The 19,731-nt window shown below is 44.7% G+C and overlaps 1 protein-coding gene across 1 annotated transcript; it reads right to left on the minus strand.

Annotated features, from left to right (window-relative positions):
- Positions 1 to 295: 295 nt before the first annotated feature.
- Positions 296 to 19,669, minus strand: KAT14 (lysine acetyltransferase 14). The gene is made up of 10 exons (XM_056862813.1): positions 19,395 to 19,669; positions 17,131 to 17,249; positions 13,453 to 13,574; positions 11,894 to 12,075; positions 10,794 to 11,210; positions 8,804 to 9,363; positions 6,274 to 6,407; positions 4,979 to 5,154; positions 1,722 to 1,912; positions 296 to 474 (listed from the first exon to the last, which is right to left on the minus strand). Exons 1-10 carry the CDS (start codon positions 19,648 to 19,650, stop codon positions 301 to 303), a joined length of 2,331 nt encoding a protein of 776 aa, XP_056718791.1. The 5' UTR covers positions 19,651 to 19,669; the 3' UTR covers positions 296 to 300.
- Positions 19,670 to 19,731: the final 62 nt, after the last annotated feature.

The raw sequence follows: 19,731 nt of genomic DNA on the forward strand, positions 1-19,731 counted from the left end.
CACTGAATAGAGCAGGAGTTTAAATGTAGAAATCAAAGCCCTTGAGAATCATCAACTGGCTTATCAAAAGAGTTCTTCAGGAAATGTAAGGGACTCGATCCATCCTTCCAGGTAAAGGAGTTGTGTATACATTTCCCATCAATCGTTCCTTGGCATCTCTGTTACGATCAATAGGTTACAAAATGTGCATCACTCTTAATAAAGCAAAAGAAACCTCAGATTCTTTTAAGAGAAATATTTTTGAGCCAAATTTTCTCCAAGGTTCCAGGTTTCGCATGTAACTCCAGATAAGCCTACGTATCATCGGCGCAACCTCAGAAGGAATGCATGCCTGCACTCCTTACTATCCAAAGGGTAATATTTGTCATAGAAATCTAAAATGTACTCCTCAGTTTTAAATCCAAACTTCTGGTACAGCAGCATTGCAGGATTACTTGCGGAGACATGAAGGGTTACATCTTTGCCCATGCAGGTCTGTCAGAGAACACAAATTAAAAATTGGGTTAAGGTTTAAAAAAAAATGAAACAAGGAAGTAAAAATTCAAACTCTGAAAGAGGCAGGATGCTTCATACATGGCACTCCAACACCTACTGTGATGTGGAGTGGATCTCGCGCATGGTACAGATCCTCCTCACAACAAAGGTGGGCAGGTTGCTTGTGCTGCTATTTTTTTAAATATCTTAAGGACTTTCAGGAAGTCAAGAACAATTATGGTACAATTTCAAAAATATAACAGTTACAGGCCTGTGAGAGTCATGGAAGCTGTGTAGCAGCAAGTCAGCCATGGGTTGCTGCTGGGAATGGCTCCAATATGTCTGTACTTAACGGCCAAAACTGCCCTGGAAAGGGTCCTGTCCTTTATCCCTGCCTGACAGTAACCAAGGCTGTCAATACTTTGTGGTTGCCTAGCAACAGCCACTGTGGGCATTTCTCTCTTAAAGCTGCAGGCACTGCTTATGTTATTTTGGAGGGGAGTTACCCCCCCCTCTACTTTATCTTTTTTTAAAGATTTTTCTGGGGCTTTTGCAGGTTTGTGGAAAGATCTGTCTTGTCTGTTCATTGCTCCAGTCGCCATATTTAAATATTCACAGATTTGACCATGTTGAGAATTAGATATATTGATGATATAGCAAAACTCGACGCAGATAAGCAAGAGAAAAAATACATGCCAGTCAGGCAAAAGTGAACAGTGAGATATAATTGGCAGATTTATAGATTAGTCATACATATATTTATAGCAGTGTAAGGTGAAGGGGGAAATTTGCTGCTCTTGGCATGTTTGTTCACTCAGAAACGTGTCTGCACCAATGTCCAATCATAGTGGCTGCCAAGACAGGTGCTGACATACTGTACAATTGATTCAGACAAAACCTTACAACATGACAGGGGCTTTGGCCTTGAGCCTGGCAAGAGATCACATTAATTGTCCAGAAGCAAAATGCTCCTGACAGGTCCTGATCCATTGGTTCAGTGTCACTCTAACCCTCCTGGAGTATTTAGAAATTGTGCCACTCTCCAGATGACGAGGCACTAACAGCTGACTCCCAAACACAAGCCATGCCTCAGTATCTCTTCAGGGATTCCCCACCTACCAACCAGCACACACACTGCATTTGAACATCAGTCAATGAAAAGGGGGCACACAAATGATAAAGCACATGCAGAGTGAAATCTGCCCCATTTGCTTTTGCACCTACATAAAATATAACAGAGAAACTACCTGAATAAGATGGTAAATCATAAACGTTGCAATCCCTGATCGCCTCCACTCGGGATGAACAAAGAGAAAAGAGATGTATGCTTCATTGTACTTAACATCTGGCACCATAAAGCCAAAGGCCACGATGACCTTTTTGTAGAGAACAACAACGCTGAAGTCGGGGTACTGCAGGCATTCTGACAGGTCAATCCCTGCAGGGGGAAAGAAGACCAAATCCACAAAGAATTACCCTTTGATGGTGGTGAGGGGGAGAGAGAGTGCATCATATACAGCTATATTCAAGACTGGTTAACGCTTCAAGCAAAGGTGTGGCCCGGGGGGGGAGGGGCTCTCATTTACACAAGTTAAAAGAGAATATGAAAGAATACAGTGTAACACCAAAGTAATTCATTATCTAATATGAGCTTGGTAATAATCCTATAAGAAACACTTTAAGTCACTTTCATATAACAGAAGAGCATAGTATTCAATGGTACAATTAAATTATATATTCCCGTGTGATAAATTCCCCCATTCCACTCTGCCCAATGATCTTCTAGCTGTCCCATCCCCCGCTAGGATGCTTTCTACCCACCCCAGGTCTTGTCCAGTGGCTGGAAGGGCATTTGGCACAAGCTGAGCAGCTCCTTGAGTATAACAATATAATTCCCCCTGGGATTAGGGTCACCTATTTATTGTTCTAAGATGCGTTTATTGCAATTATTATGTTCAGCTTGCCCATGGACACTTAGGAAAATTAAGACTATTATGGCAGAATCAACCAAGCTTTGTACAGTTACAAAATTCCAGGAAAGCCAGTGCTACGAAATTCAGAAAAGCGCTTCCAGGAACAGACCAACATCACTCAAATTATATATTAACTACTGATTCAGTATAAGGCAGCTTCATGTGTTCAATAAACCTCTGGGGTGGAAACACTGACTGGCCCCAGGTCACTCGGTGAGCTTTGTGGCCTGAGTGGTGGCCTGAAGCCAACTCCCCACCATCCATGTCAAGCATTCTCACTGCTTCCCCACACTGGCTCTACTTCCACCGGGCTATCTGAATCGGGGCCTTCCCCATGCAAGGCATCTGCTACGCTACAACCCTTCCCAATCCAGATCTTTTCTTACGGGGACCTCTAACAGTGTTATTAGTCAACCAGGTTAATGCTGTTTGAAGACATAATATTCATATATACATTACGTACCCACACACGTGCTTTTCAGCTCTAAATACCTCTCAGGCAATTCCCCTCTTACAGGATTTAAAATGCACATACAGTGAGGGAAAAAAGTGTTTGATCCCCTGCTAAATTTGCCTGTTTGCTCTCTGACGAAGAAATGACCAGTCCATAATTTTAATGGTAGGTTTATTGTAGCTGTGAGAGACAGAATAACAGGAAAACCCCCAGAAACCCAGAAGACAAAAGTCACAGATTGATGTGCCTTTTAGTGAGTGAAATAAGTATTTGATCCCCTATCAACCAGCCAGATTAGGGTTAGGGTTCTGCTGTCGACAGAAGCAATCAATCCATCAGATTCCAAACTAGCCACCATGACCAAGACCAAAGAACTGTCCAAGGATGTCAGGGACAAGATTGTAGACCTGCACAAGGCTGGACTGGGCTACAAGACTATTGCCAAGCAGCTTGGTGAGAAGGTGACAACCCTAACCCTAACTGTCAACCTTCCTCGGTCTGGGGCTCCATGCAAGATCTCATCTCGTGGAGTTGTAATGATCATGAGAACGGTGATGAAGCAGCCCAGAACTACACGGGGGGAACTTGTCAATGATCTCAGGGCAGCTGGGACCATAGTCACCATGAAAACGGTTGGTAACACACTACGCCGTGAAGGACTGAGATCTTGCAGAGCCCGCAAGGTCCCCTTGCTCAAGACAGCACATGTACAGGCCAGTCTGCAGTTTGCAAATGCACATCTGAATGACCCAGAGGAGAACTGGGTGAAAGTGTTGTGGTCAGATGAGACCAAAATCGAGCTCTTTGGCATCAACTCAACTTGCCGTGTTTGGAGGAGGAGGAATGCTGCCTACGACCCCAAGGATACCATCCCCACCGTCAAAAATGGAGGGGAACATATTATGCTTTGGGGGTGTTTTTCTGCTAAGGGGACAGGACACCTTCACCGCATCAAAGGGACGATGGACGGGACCATGTATCGTCCAATCCCTCACCTCCTTTCCTCAGCCAGGGCATTGAAAATGGGTCGAGGATGGGTATTCCAGCATGACAATGACCCAAAACACACGGCCAAGGCAACAAAGGAGTGGCTCAAGAAGAAGCACATTAAGGTCCTGGAGTGGCCTAGCCAGTCTCTAGACCTTAATCCTATTGAAAATCTGTGGAGGGAGCTGAAGGTTCGAGTAGCTACACATCAGCTTTGAAATCTTACTGACTTGGAGAGGATCTGCAAAGAGGAGTGGGACAAAATACTTCCTGAGATGTGTGCAAACCTGGTTGCCACCTACAAGAAACGTCTGACCTCTGTAATTGCCAACAAGGGTTTTGCCACCAAGTACTAAGTCATCTTTTGCAAAGGGATCAAATACTTATTTCACTCATTATAATGCACATCAATCTCTGACTTTTGTCTTCTGGGTTTCTGGGGTTTTTCCTGTTGTTATTTTGTCTCTCACAGCTACAATAGACCTACCATTAAAATTATGGACTGGTCACTTCTTCGTCAGAGGGCAAACAAGCAAATTCAGCAGGGGATCAAATACTTTTTTCCCTCACTGTATATCTTTAGGGGGAAAGCAGCTGGGAGACAAATGTGCAATAGGAAAACTGGGAGCTGAAGTGTGTGCCTGCAAACATGCATTCCCACACATCCCCCCCCCCCCGAAAGCTGTTTTGAGCCAGCATGGTGTAGTGGTTAAGAACGGCGGGCTCTAATCTGGAGAACCAGGTTCGATTCCCCACTCCTCCACATGAGCAATGGACTCTAATCTGGTGAACCGGGTTGGTTTCACCACTCCTCTACATGAAGCCTACTGGGTGACCTTGGGCCAGTCACAGTTCTCTCTGAACTCTCTCAGCCCACGTGGAGGCAGGCAGTGGCAAACCATCTCCCAACGTCTCTTGCCTTGAAAACCCTACGGAGTCGTCGTAAGTCAGCTGTGCCTTGACAGCACTTTCCACCATCACCAAGCTGCCTTTTAGTTTTAAAATGCTGGTCCTCCCATCATGTCTGCTGCTCCATCAAAAAGGTCTTTCTCTTTTCCATCTAGACCATTCATTTCAAAGGTGATCTTACCTGGCCAGAAAAACTCATGGCACATGGAGTTGATAGAGGGAATGTGATTGGGGCGCACGTAGCAATAATCAATAGGGGACTCTGGTTCAGTGGTCCAGCTGGGATCGTCTTTGTGTGCGTGTGCTCGAATTTCAGCCAGTAGCTGCAGTTTCAGGGGTTTGGTCTCATAATCTCGCCTGGAAAGGACACACACACAAAAAACCCCAACATTTGTCTTGGTGAGAACACAACAGCAGTCAGGCTGGGTCATGGTTGGAGAGGTTGCATTTTAGAAAGTGATAAAACCAAAGCAATCCACACACCCCACCCCCCACCCCCAGGGAAGCTCAAGGTTGATTCAGCCTTCCATCCTTCCGAGGTCAGTAAAAGGAGAACCCAGCTTGCTGGGCGTAAGTGTAGATGACTGGGGAAGGCACTGGCAAACCACCCCGTACACAGTCTGCCTAGTAAACATCGGGATGTGATGTCACCCCATGGGTCAGTAATGACCTGATGCTTGCACATACCAGAGAACTTCAGAAGAAAGTCATCTTGTGTTTCATAGATTATTGCAAAGCTTTTGACTGTGTGGACCATGAAAAACTACGGCTGGTTTTAAAAGAAATGGGTGTGCCACAGCATCTGATTGTTTTGGAGGACATAGGGTTGCCATGAGTCAGAAGCGACTTGACAGCACTTAAACACACACACAAAATTCTCCTTGCCAGCTTCAGCCCCCCATCTGTAAAATGGGAACAACAATAATCTACTTCAGTCACTGTTACAAACTCAAACTTGATCAGGACCATACTTATGTACTTAATTTCTACCCCACTTTCCAGCCTAAAGTCAGGCCCTCCAGCTGTCTGCCCAATAAAGAAGAAGAAAAAGAGTTGGTTTTTATATGCCAACTTGCTCTACCACTTAAGGAAGAAGTAAACCAGCTTACAATCACCTTCCCTTCCCACAACAAGCACCCTGTGAGGTAGGTGGGGCTGAGAGAGCTCTAACAGGGCTGTGACTTGCCCAAGGTTACCCAGCTGGCTTCGTGTGTAGGAGTGGGGAAACAAAACCAGTTCACCAGATTAGCCTTTGCCACTTGTGGAGGAGTGGGGAATCAAACCCAGTTCTCCAGATCAGAGTCCACCACTCCAAACCACCGCTCTTAACCACTACACCGGCTCTGCAAAGGTGGTCTACAAACTATCAGTAACAATAAATATGCATCATCCAAGAAAGCTATATTTGGGGGGAAATAGGAGGGAAGGTAAAAATGCAAACAGTGGCAGCAAAAAGAACCCTCCTGTGTTCCGCACCTGATATAAGGTTTCAAGACACGTGATGTGTAGGGACTAATGATGCTGTGATCAGTCAGCACTTCAGAGCCTACAAGTCGGCTAAGAAATTTCATTGCCGTTTGTCGAAACCCCTTCAGAGCAGACAGCTTGGTCTGAAAAACAAGACAGAGAGAAAACATGACAAACCAGGAACCGTAAAGTTTACAACTGAAAGCAATGATGAAACAGCTCTCTATAACTGAAGCTTTAAAGGGGAAAGGGATACAGATGACCATTTTATCCTATCTGCACCTGATACGTGGAAGGATTTTCCTTACCACTTGGGGAGGTGGGGGTCCTTAAGAGAGGGAAATAACCTACAGGTGTCTGTATGCCAGTGTTAGAAATCTCTGAGCCAAGACAGAAAAGCTAGAGCAGGGGTGTCAAACTCAATTGTTACGAGGGCCGGATATAACATAGATGTCACTTGGTCGGGCTGGGCCATGCCTCGCCAGCCCAGATTGGGACTGGGGGTGGTGGCTGCCTTGGCTGGCTCGTGGGCCAGATAAGAGCTCTCAAGGGGCTAGATCCGGGCACCTAGCCCCTGAGCTAGAGTGTTTGGTGCCAAATGGCAATTTAGACACAGCGGGTGTTTCAGAAACCTGGTGAGATGGGGAAAAAACCAAGGAGACACTCTTCTCCCTGGATATAAACTCTAAAGACTGGACAGACAGAGGTGTACTGGGGTAGAGTTGCTCTATGGATCAAAAAAGGCATAAAGTCAAATAAGCTGGGAAAAAATGGGGGGAATAAATTCCCCCATGGAATCATTATTATGGGTGGAGATATTGGGCCCTAAGGGTAAAAGGTGGGTGTGTACCATCCCCCACCTGACCAAAGCGAGGCAGATACTGAGGTAGAGAAAGTGACTGAAGCAGAAAATGTTAACAGTGGGTGATTTCAACTAACCTCATATAGACTGGGCATATGTGTGCCATATAAATGAGGTTCCTAGATATCATAAATGACTGTACATTGAACAGCTGGTCGCAGACCCAACCAGAGGGATAGTGGCCCTAATCTTGTTCTGAGTGGAACTCAAGATTTGGTGCGAGAAATAGATGCTGCTGAACCAATCGGGAACAGTGACCGTGACTATATTAAGTTAATGTCATGTTCACATCAATGGGAAGTTGCCCCCAAAGCCCAAAACTATCACATATGACTTCAAAAGAGGGGCCTTTACAAAAAATGAGGGGACTAGTAAGAAGGAAGTTAAAAAGGAAAATTGAGAGAGTCAAATTCCTCCAGGAGGCCTAGAAACTATTTAAAACCATCTTAATTAGCATCTACACTGCTTATGGGTAATTTGTGCTTTGGAGATTGTGGAGTATTGTAGAGAATCCCCTAACCTATTTGTTTTCGTTTGTAATTGGGGCAGGATGTTGGGTGCAAATTCAAACGTGGCAAAGAGTGCTTCCTTCCAGCTACATCCTCTGCCCACACTTATCCGTGCATCTGTCACATTAGATTACTGAAATGCATTCTAGGCAGGGCTGCCCCTGAAGACAAAACTTGGATGCTTCCATTGTTGCAAAATGTGACCGCTCAATTAATACGAGCACATAACATCTGTGCTTAAGTAACTTTTGTGACCCAGTATTAATAGACCCTGAATGATAGGAAACAATGAGGTATACTGTATGTTCCCTTCTGTTCTGTATGCTTGACCATCTTTTTCTTCATCTGTTGCTGGTCCCTGTACTTTCTATTACTCCTGTGGACTATGTTTGCACAGTTAAATTGGATATTGTACCCTTCTTCAGCCACACTCATGCCGCAGAACTAGGAGAGTTCTCCTCAACAGAAAGGCAATAACTTCACTATTGTTTATCCACCGGTTCCTCCAAGTAGCTCAAAGCAGCACACATGGTACTCTCCTCTTCCACTGTCGCGTTAGGTAAGCTACACTGAGAAAGAGTGACTAAGTGAGCTTCATGGCAGAATGGAGATTTGAACCTGGGTCTCCTTGGTCCTAATACTCTTAACTGCTATGCCACACTTTGCTGGCCCTGCCTTAAGCCACGAGACCAATTAATCCACTTGCTTCCTGACCAGAATGGACGGTGACAGTAAACTAAACTGCCCACTCAGAAGAACTTCGCAATGATTGGTAAAAGATTACCTTAAAAAGAAGAGTGATTGGAAGAGTGCTGGAATGGCTTAGAATGAAGAAGAGGAGTCGGTTTTTATATGCCGACTTCCTCTACCACTTAAGGGAGACTCAAACCGGCTTACAATCACCTTCCCTTCCCCTCCCCACAACAGACACCCTGTGAGGTAGGTGAGGCTGAGAGAGTTCTGAAAGAACTGTGACTAGCCCAAGGTCACCCAGCTGGCTTCATGTGTAGGAGTGGGAAACAAATCCAGTTCACCAGATGAGCCTCCACTGCTCATGGGGAGAAGTGGGGAATCAAACCCGGTTCTCCAGATCAGAGACCATCCTGGACCCTGTTCTTTCCCCCACCCCACCCCCATCCAGAGTTTGAGAACACCTGGCAACATTCACCTGGAACCGATCCAAGATCCTGAAGTCCTGGCTAGTGGTTCTGTACATTGCGTGGCCTGCTGGGGGACAGCCAACACCACCTTCCTTGGCTCCATAAATCCCATCCACCAGGAGGAGAGCGGCGTTCACGATGCTGTCCAAGTCAAAGAGGGGCAAGCCCCTTTCCCTCTTGGCCTGCCGGACTATCAGCTTGCGCCTCAGCCTCCGAGCCTTGGGCGTCATGGCCACCGCATTCGGGCAGGCCTCCAAGTTCCTCAGAAGAAGCTTCTCTTCATAGATGCTGACCGACACAAACGTTGGCCTGCTAGACTTGCCGTCCTTCTGCTTTAGCTGCGCCTTCCGCTTCTCCTGACCCTGCGCCTGCAGGGATGTGAGTGGGTTGCCGGGGCCTGCAGCGTCACCTTCCAGCCTCTCTGCTTTTTCTTCTTCACTCTCCACCTCTTGCTTGATCTGCTCAGGGGTCTTCACCCTTCTTCGAATCATTCTCATTGGCCTGCTGGGCAGCGGGATATACTCAGTCCCTGGATCGATAACACCATCACCTTCCATCTCTTCATCATCTATAAACAGAACAAAATATTAAACACCATCAAAGAAATGGGTATGTTTATAAGGCTTGTTAACATATCAGGAAACACTAATGCAGACTTTACTTTATTGGAAGATAATAGCAGACTACTTTATTGGAAGATAATAGTAGACCTATCACTCTTTCAGTTGCAAAATTTTATTCCCCTGTGATTGATTTTCACAGCCGTTCAGATGTGGTTTAGTTTTTCTATATTTTGGTAATATGCTTAAAACTAATAAGTTAAGAAGCAGTATGAGGTAAAGAGAGAGAAACAGCATAAGAACCAAGGTCCATCAAGTCCATCAGTCTGTTCTCACAGTGGCCAACCAGGTGCCTCTAGGAAGTCCACAAACAAGACAACCACAGAAGCATTACCCTGCCTGTGTTGCAAAGCACCTAAAATAATAGGCATGCTTCTCTGATCCTGGAGAGAATAGGTATGCATCATGACTAGTAGTCATTTTGACTAGTAGCCATGGATAGCCCTATCCTTCATGGACATGTCCACTCCCCTTTTAAGGCCTTCCAAGCTGGCAGCCATCACCACATCCTGGGGAAGGGAGTTCCACAATTTAACTATGCATTGTGTGAAGAAATACTTCCTTTTATCTGTTTTGAATCTCTCACCCTGCAGCTTCAGCAGATGACCCCACATTCTGGTATTATGAGAGAGGGAGAAAATCTTCTCCCTGGCCCCTCTCTCCATAACATGCGTAATTTTATAGACCTCTATCATGTCTCCCCTTAACTGCCTTCTTTCCAAACTAAACAGCCCTAAGCATTTTAACCGCTTCTCATAGGGCAGTTGCTCTAGCCCCCCTGATCATTTTGGTTGCTCTTTCCTGCACCTTCTCAAGTACTGCAATGTCTTTTTTTAGGTGTGGTGACCAGAACTTGGCAACCTTAGGCCACAGTCAGCACAAAAGGACTGTCCTTGGTCTATAGCAGGGGTGGGGAACCTTTTTCCCGCCAAGGGCCATTTGGATATTTATAACATCATTTGTGGGCCGTACTATATTATCAACTTAAAAATTAAACGACCAATACGTTTCTCCATGGCCCACAGGTGGGAAAGGGTTAACACAGTTTCTTGGGGGGTCTTAGCAGCTCCATAGCTAACGATTCTTCTGCAAGGAGGAAAAAAGGTTCCTTTTCTCTGCAAAACAAACTCACATCTGCCTTGAATAGAGGCTATTCTTGTCCGTGGGAGGGAGCGGATCACCAGTCTTAGATCCTTCTGAGCTAGAGATCTGCCAGGACCCACGAAGGGCCAGACCAAATGATTTTGAGGGCCTTAAATGGCCCCCAGGCCTGACGTTCCCCACCCCTGGTCTATAAAGACAGTTGGAAATCACATTTCAAGGCTGTGCTGATCTTGGTAATAAAGGACGGCAAACAATTCAACAATGCAGGCTTTACCGTGGAAGAGGGCCTGAGGGGGCATCACGTCTGGAATAAGGTCCGCTTCCGAGAGCAGGCTTGGTGTAGCCGAGTGGGAAGCGGGTGTTCCGGGAGCAGAGAAATCCAGGGAAGGAGAGGGCGAGGGGCTGGTCAAAGGAGTGCGGTCAGAGGAGCTCAGGGAAGAAAAGTCAACCACCTCTCCTTTCTCAAGGACCAAGTCCGGACGCCGGCTGCGACTGATGAATTTGACGGGCGTGGAGGACGTGCTCCTGTCCAAGAAGCCGGCTGCCTCTTTCTGAGCTCTCCTGATGTCCTTGGCTTCCTGGGTGCGAGATCGCTTCTCCTTCAGCTCCATGGCGGATTCGACGGGATTGCGGCTCGCTCGCTTTCTAAGCCCCTCCACCGTAATGATTGGGTCCAAGGACAGTTTTGAACCTGCTAGGAGAAAAAAAATTGTGTTTGTGCTGAAACTTTAACATCTGATTCCAAGGCAAAGGCAGCATTAATTTCTGTGCGACATACCTAACACACAACCAGAGGGTTGCAGGTGGAGGGTAGTTGTCTTTAAAGAAAAATGCAATGAACGGTACCCAAGAAAAAGATAGGAAATAATAATGCAAGTACAGGCAAAAAGAAGCGTGGGGAGGTGAGCTGGGGAAAAGATGACGTCGAAAGGAAGTGGGGAAGGAAGCAAGCACAAACATAACGAGAGGTGCAAAGGGGAGGAATCCTTCCTCCTCAGCCAGAAACTTCATGGTAAAGGTAGCCCTCTGTGCAAGCACCGGGTCATTACTGACCCATGGGGTGACGTCACATCCTGACATTTACTAGGCAGACTATGTTTATGCGGTGGTTTGCCATTGCCTTCCCCAGTTGTCTACACTTCATGAGCAGATATTAAAAATGGAGGGTGCCTACATTAGGGCTTTTCCATCAGACATTTCTACATCTGAAGGAAATCCACCAAGCCACAATATGGAGGAGTGCAACTTCTTGCTCTTCATCAATCAAAGCTTACACACACACAAAACAAAAATTGTCCTTTAAGATCAGGCTTATCTTGTACCCTTGCAGAAAGTCGCTGTGGGCAAGCCTGCATGGCGTTTATAGAGTACTACCTTTAGTTTTCAAGGCAGACACAGACAGCTTCTCTCCTTCAGGCTTCAGAGTAGGTGGTCTGTTGTGGACAAGTTTCCACCAGCCTGGTTCTCCAAATTCTTGAGCCCCAGAGCGGAAAAAACGAGGGCTCCCCACGGAAAGGCAACCAGCAACAGTGCTCCACCAGGTAGATGTCTTCTTCCTAAATCCAGGAAAGGAAAAGAGGTCTCTGAAGGATTGCTGTGGTCAGGAGATCGCCGGATGCTACTGCCACAGCAGGCCCGAAACATTTCTTGCCTGAGGTGAAGAATCCAAATTGAAAAGCAGCCCCCAAATCCAAATTGAAAAGCAACCCAGAACAGACTAATGGCCCAATGAAAAATTCACTGAGATGAACAAGATTGTTCTGCAGCAGGAATCTGTTTCGGCAATCAGCCAGGGCCAAATGTACAGCTTGTTTTTACTGTGGTCTCTCACAATCTTTGGATAGATATTGGATAGTGGCCCCTGAAAACACTATCAGACCCTGCTGTCTCTAGGCCAGTTGTAACAAGACTGTTGACTGCCGAGACTAACAGCTTCCCAGCATGAGGTGTACAAAGGGGGAAACGCAGGACTAAGCCCCAGTATGCGAAGGAAACAAGTGAACGAACTACGGAGAAAGCTGCTAATGAAGCAGATTCACCAAATGGCCACAAAAAGTGCACATAAAAATATTCCAGGTCTTTGTAGCCTTCTCTCTCCCATCAGCATCCACACTGATGTTTCAATCATATACATATGCAACATTAAATTCCAGTTCTGCCCTATGCACACAGATGCAACTTTTAGTAAAAATTGGATTATCTCATGATACTGTAGAGAAGGGTCTTTTATATACCTTTGTTTGGAAAGAACTGATCCTTACTTCTCCTAAGCCTTGCGATAATTTTATTCACAAAACAGCACCCTTTCCCTTCTCTATGTTAATCATTCATTATCCTTTTTTAATGTATTACTTTTATTTAAAATATTTCTGCCCCACTTTCCCCCATAGTACAGCTTGAAAAATATGTAGTGCTTGCATTCATCTCTTCCTCCAAGAAGCTCAAGGCAATACAATCGGGAATTTCGCAATGTTATTCTTATTACGGTCCTGTGAGATATTCGGAGGGAGCCAGCATGTTCTAGTGGTTAAGAGCAGCGGACTCTAATCTGGAGAACTGGGTTGGATTCGCCACTCCTCCATATGAAGCCTGCTGGGTGACCTTGGGCCAGTTACAGCCCTCTCAGAACTCTCTCTGCTCACACAGAAGCAGGCACTGGCAAGCCACCTCTGAATGTCTCTTGCCTTGAAAACACTACGGGGTCACCGTAAGTCAGCTGTGACTCGACGGCACTTTCCGCCACCAAGATATTCAGGCTCAAACAGAGAGACAGACCCAAAGCAAACCTTTGAGTTTTAGAGGCAGGTAAAGAAACTGAACCCAGTATTTCATCCACCGCACACAGTGGTTCTCTTTTCCTCTTTAGTCTGAAAAAACCCCCACGATTTTATACATTCTACGTATATGTGGTTTTTAAGACAACATAATGTTACCGGTTTCCTAGTAGAAAAGTCCAGTGTTTCTCAATGAAAGAACAGATATCTTCCTTCCATCTGAAGTAACCTTGGCGGCCGGTTCCTTCCAGGCTTAAATTGTACATTGCCAGCATAACAATCTGAATTTAGAAAGGGATATTTCATTCACAAATAATATCTACGAAGCTTGTTGTTTCTGGAAGAAATATTATTTTCTGTTAATCATGTATTTTATTTACAGAAGACTTGTACAATTTGCAGTCGCAGTCATCAAGATGAACCTATTACCAAGATTGATATTTCTTTTTCAAATGCTTCCAATACAAATCGAGGACAAGTTGTTAAAAGAGTGGCAGAGACAAATTAATAATTTGTTTGGGGGGGAAAGAAACCAAGAATTAATTTTAGAATAATGCAAGATGAAAAGAAAAGAGGTGGACTTGCATTACCGAATATCAAGCTTTATCACCAAGCGGCAGGATTATCATGGATTGAGGACTGGATAAAGAAACCAGATCAAGCAAATCTGAACATTGAAAAGGGCACATGGAACAAGGGATTTCATTATTATTTATGGAAGGCTAAGAACTCAGAAATCTTCAGGGAGAAACATGTTATTAAAGACAGATTGATGAAGACATGGCTTAGAAATAAAAACAGATTAAGTCCAGCACCTCCATGGATAGTGTCTCCCACAGATACATATCTAACCAAGGGAGAGAAGAAGAATGTAGATATGGTGAAATATCAAGATATGCTAAATGAGGAAGATGAACTAAAAACATGGAATGAGATTAAGGAGAGCAGAAACATCAGTTGGTTGACCTACAATCAAATGATTATGAAAATGCGACAAGATTGTTTACAACAGGGCAAGATAAGAAAGAATACTGAGTTTGAAGACTTAATTAGTAAAGATACGGATCATATTTTGGGGGAATCTATAAACTCTTATTTAAATTTGAAACAGATCAAGAACAAATTAAGACATGCATGATAAAATGGATGGAAAACTTTAAAAAGGAGATAACTATGCAGCAATGGGAAAGACTTTGGACAAAGTCAATTAAATTCACGGCAAGTAATAATCTACGTGAAAATTGGTACAAACAATTTTTTAGATGGTATATCACACCAGTGGACATTAAAAAAATGAATGACTCTTATGACAGTCGGTGTTGGAAATGTAAAGATAAAGATGGAACATATTTTCATTTGTGGTGGACATGCAAAAAAGTTAAGAAATTTTGGATACAAATTCATCAAGAAATGCAGGAAGTTTTAGGAATCAAATTCCCTCTGAACCCAGAAACTATGCTATTAGGAATTGAACCTGATAACTTGGATAGAAATCATGAACAATTATTCGGCTATTTGACAACGGCGGCCAGATTAATACTGGCAGCATCCTGGAAACAGGATGACATCCCGGACTTGGAAAAATGGCATAAAAAAAATGGATGAATTTGCGGTGATGGCCAGATTGACCAGTTTGATAAAAGAGAAGACGACTGAAGACTTAAAAAAAAATGGGAATGCTATTTCGAATATGTTAAACAGAAAAGATAGATTGTTAGAGATAAAGATTAGTTTATAAAACTATATGGGATAGAAGGAACTTATTTTTTTTTTAAACGTAGACTATAAGAATAATGTATAGGATATTTGAAATGAAGAGACAGACTCCCCAAAGGAGAACAAACTGTGTGAATGTGTGTATATGTAATTTGTGTGTTTTCTTTCTGAAAATGTTAATAAAATATCTTTTAAAAAAAGAAGACTTGTACAATTTTGTATTGTAACATGCTGAAATTTAATCAAGACAAATCATTATCTGGGGGAACAATTTCTAACATGGCTTCAGCTGCAATTTTATGCATACTTCCTTGGATTAAGGACAGCGGACTATTGCCAGTTAAATATGCATAGGACAGGGCTGCATATTGTTCTGGAGGGAGAATTTTGTTATTTTAGATAAGCATAACCCATGTAAAGGTACCCTGTGCACGTACCCTGTGCACGTACCGGGACATTACTGACCCATAGGGTGACGTCACATCACGTTTACTATGCAGACTATGTTTACAGGGTGGTTTGCCATTGTCTTCCCCAGTCATCTACACTTTACCCCCAGCAAGCTGGGTAGTCATTTTACCGACCTCGGGATGGAAGGCTGAGTCAGCCTAGAGCCGGCTACTTGAAACTGACTTCCATCGGGATCGAACTCAGGTTGTGAGCAGAGCTTTGACTGCAGTACTGCAGCTTACCACTCTATACCCAAGTAATAAGTCCCAGCAGAAATGAGAGAACATCAAAAACAAAGATAAAAGAGGAAGTAAACCGTGTGCCACAATTTCTATGCATGATGGAAGGTAAATCTGGTAACAGAGTGGCAGAAGCTAAAGGGAAGGATGCACAGGTGGCTGAGAAGCATTACAATCATTTGCCAATTGCTCCATTCAGAGCAGTCCAAATAGCCCTGGGGATGCAGCTGCATGAAAGAAATAGTGACTAATCTAGCATGTCCAGAGACATAATCAGTACTTCCCAGCAGTATTTCACAAAAACACCAGGCCAATTTTGACCTTCTTCAACGCACCTCATGTCTTAGCCAGCCCTTGGCTTAAGATCGGATGTGTTCATACAGCACAACTGCTTCCCTACAGCACGGGCTAATGCCCAAGAGTTCCCTATCCACCCCCAAGATTGTTGGAGGGTTGCAGGGCAGGCACACACTGCAACATCTGCCTGGCCATGATCAGCCGTAACACACACATCCTTTTTATCCAGCACACATCTTTTTTATGATTTACAGTGCATTCCTGAAGGGAGGGGGTGCGAAGCACCATAAGAGCCGACGTGATCCCGCACTGGCGTCCGTGCCATTCTATCATGGTGCAAAGTGGCACAGATGCCGACACGGGGGCAAACACACGGGCACTGGGGAACTACAAAGCTGCGCTGTCCATCGCCGTTGCTGCCACACCGGCAGGGAAGTCCCGAAAGGGAAAGCCCACACTGGTGTGGGGGGCGCTGCTGGGGTGGAGCTGATGTTAGTCAGATTCCAGACCACTTTTGCCCCGGCTATACCCCTTCTTGCTGCAGCATTGCTATGCCACGAAAACAGCTGGCATAGCCCCGTTAAGTGCTATGGGGGGATTTTCAGGTATTATCTATTTTCGTACTTTTTATTTACTTATTTTGCGGCCAGGAAGCCTCTGAGGCGGCGGCGCAGCTGCACCCCTCCCAGCCACCGTGTATCCACCCCCTCAGGAATGGGCTGGAAGCCCCTCAGACTGAAACGGGGGGCGATACGCTTCACCATCCACACTCAATCCTGCATTTGTGCTGGGATGTTTAGATGTGGGGCAAAGGTACTATATTTACTCTAATGCAACATGAGGGTTTTTTTCCTTGTATGCCATCCCCCCCAAATAGGGGTTTTTAATTGTTACAGATGTCCAATAATATATATTTTAATGCATACATTTTTTAAAGGCGGTTGTCTTACATACAGGGTCATGTTACTTTAATACACACAGAGCCTCAGTGTATTTTTTAAATAAAAACTATGATCACATCTCTTTGTAATGAGTTCGGTCATGTACTAGCAATTCTTAAGAGTCAAATTTCAGAAGTTCATTGTAAAAAACCAAACAGAACACAATAAGCAATATTTGAAATTCTGAGGCATACCTGCTGCCATGTCAGCCTCAACCGTTCAAACTGTTCCTTCCCATCTTCTGAGCAATCAGAGCAAGTGAACCGGAAAAAGTTATCACCCTTGAGATAGCTGGTCTGTTCTCTCACCTGACCTGCAACAAGCATGCAAAACAGCAAAGTGTTAAGCTTTTAATAGAAAAAATGGTGAAAATCACACTATGAGTGCCTCACAACCCCCTTCCTTTGCTGTTTATCCTAATGCCTCTTTGTGCTGTGAAGAAGAACTACTACAATGACTTCTAACGTGCAGCTGCATCAATGCTCACAAAGCACCTGATGCATGGCATGCTTGAAGGGAGCAGCCAAGGCGCAATGGGACTTTGTGCGCTCCCCTGCACCACGGGAACACCACTTATGTGAGGCAGGTAAACCTTCAATGCAGCACCCAGCAGAGCAAGAAGGTGGCAGTGGGAAATAAAAATGAACTAAGCCCCTACACATGTGTGCACACAGAGCATTTTGGGAGGCCAGTGACGTCTGTCACGTAGTCTGACATCCCAGCTGCACAGTAGTTAAAACGTTTTGCTGGCAATTTTCTCCCTTTCAAACACAGAGATATACAAAACCACTTTCAAGATGCACAGTACTGATCTATTACATAGAAGAAGAGTTGGTTTTTATATGCCGACTTTCTCTACCTTTTTATAAGGAGAATCAAAACAGCCTACAATCTCCTTCCCTTCCTCTCCCCACAACAGACACCTTGTGATGTAGGTGGGGCTGAGAAAGTTCAGAGAGGACTGTGACCGGCCCAAGGTCACCCAGCAGCCTTCATGTGCAGGAGTGGGGAATCAAACCTGGTTCTCCAGATCTGCCACTCACGTGCAGAAGTGGGGAATCAAACCCAGGTCTCCATCTTTAGAGTTCACCGCTCTCAACCACACCACATATCTGAAGGACCTTCTCTCCGGGCAGCAACTCACTCGACGCAGCGACACCTGTTGGCCATCCCAACCCTGTGAGTGTGTGTTCCCCTGCTGCCTCATTCACCGGCTTTTTCTGTAGCCACCTGGGCCCTGTGGAAGTCTTCCAGGACTCAGGAAGGCTCTTGTCTCTCCTGCAGTTCAAGAGCTGCAAGATGGATCTTTTAAGAAGATCCCTGGGAAACCCTTGAAAGTTCTCGGAGTTTGTTAGGACTTGGGGAGGGCAGCTTGTGTGAAAGGAGGTTCTTTGATTGGTTTTGCTGGGTGCTTTTAACAGCTTTTTAACTTTTTTTCATATTTTCTTGCAGTTTAAGTGGTTTTTATCTGTCTTATCTGTTTTTATCTGCCTTGGGTCCCAGGTGGCTGGGAGAAAGGTGGGTATATAAATACAATTAAATAAATACATAATGTGGGACATACAATGCATACTCAAATCTTAATTCTGACCAAACCTCATTTGTTCATTCTGCCTAGACAGGCACCTATAACAGATGCCGTTTACATCATAGAGAGCATCCCAATACTTGACACGTGAATTTCTTTCCTTCCTTTCCTTTATCCCGTAGAAGCTCCTTGATCCACTGATCTTGAGCAGCATAGTTTTGAATCTAATGTTTGGGGCATATAAGGACTGAGATAAATTTTGCCAATGTAGCCTTGAGATCCATATCACTTAATTAAAAAGGCATTATATCAGAAACACAGGAATTGAATTTATGTATTAAAAGAGGAGAGAGATATCGTGCTCTAAGGTCCTCATAGAGATATATGAATTTCATCATCTGATAACATCAGGCAGTGTCTTGAACGTTTAAATGAGCCTGCATAACAACTTTCATATCACCTTAAATACAATATTTTAGGAATCCTTGCACACATTAACCAGTATCAAGAAATCCAGAAAAGAGAAACTGAGAAAGCCTATTTTTAGGCCAGTTCTGTCAAACCTATTAGAGAGTACCTGTAACACAGGTACCCACGTACCCCTATTTGTGTGTGTGTGTGTGTGTGTGTGTGTAAAGTGCCTTCAAGTCGCACCCGACTCATGGCGACCCCTTATGGGGTTTTCAAGGCAAGAGACTAACAGAGGTGGTTTGCCAGTGCCTTCCTCTGTATAGCAACCCTGGACGTCCTTGGTGGTCTCCCATCCAAATACTAACCAGGGCTGACCCTGCTTAGCTTCTGAGATCTGACAAGATCAGGCTAGCCTGGGCCATCCAGGTCAGGGCACCCCTATTTGTACAGGATCATAAAACACAATTTTAATTACAAAAAATACAAGAACAAAGCACAAAGTGATAAAGGGAATCTTACTTGCAGGTATCCATTTCTGGCATTTTTCACAGTAGTAGGACATCTCCTCTATCCAGGATGTGTCTCCTTCGTCACTGTTCAATGAGTCCCCACTCTGGTCATGAGACAAATCTACTGATGCCTGATCTTCAGACTCCACGATCAGGAGTGTCTCCCCTTCCACCTCCCCTTCCTCCAGCCCTTCTGAAGTTGATGTTCTGGTAGCTTCGTCATCATGACAACTCATCATCTCACCCACATACACACTATTATCCATTGTGACTTGGCAGAGTTCTTCCTGGCGCACAGGGACCCTGCTCTCCCGACATTTAAAGCAGCATCAAGAGGAAGCCCAGTA

The sequence above is a fragment of the Euleptes europaea genome, chromosome 17, assembly GCF_029931775.1.
Source record: "Euleptes europaea isolate rEulEur1 chromosome 17, rEulEur1.hap1, whole genome shotgun sequence".
Lineage (NCBI taxonomy): Eukaryota > Metazoa > Chordata > Lepidosauria > Squamata > Sphaerodactylidae > Euleptes > Euleptes europaea.

Bases quoted from the DNA above. Each gene is read 5' to 3' on its own strand.
- KAT14 (XM_056862813.1), bottom strand. From the start codon at position 19,650: ATGGATAATAGTGTGTATGTGGGTGAGATGATGAGTTGTCATGATGAC. The intron at 12,076-13,452 runs GTAACATTATGT...TCCTGGATTTAG, and splicing joins ACTTTTCTACTAGGAAACCG to GAAGAAGACATCTACCTGGT. The intron at 11,211-11,893 runs GTAGTACTCTAT...TTCTCCTAGCAG, and splicing joins GTCTGCCTTGAAAACTAAAG to GTTCAAAACTGTCCTTGGAC.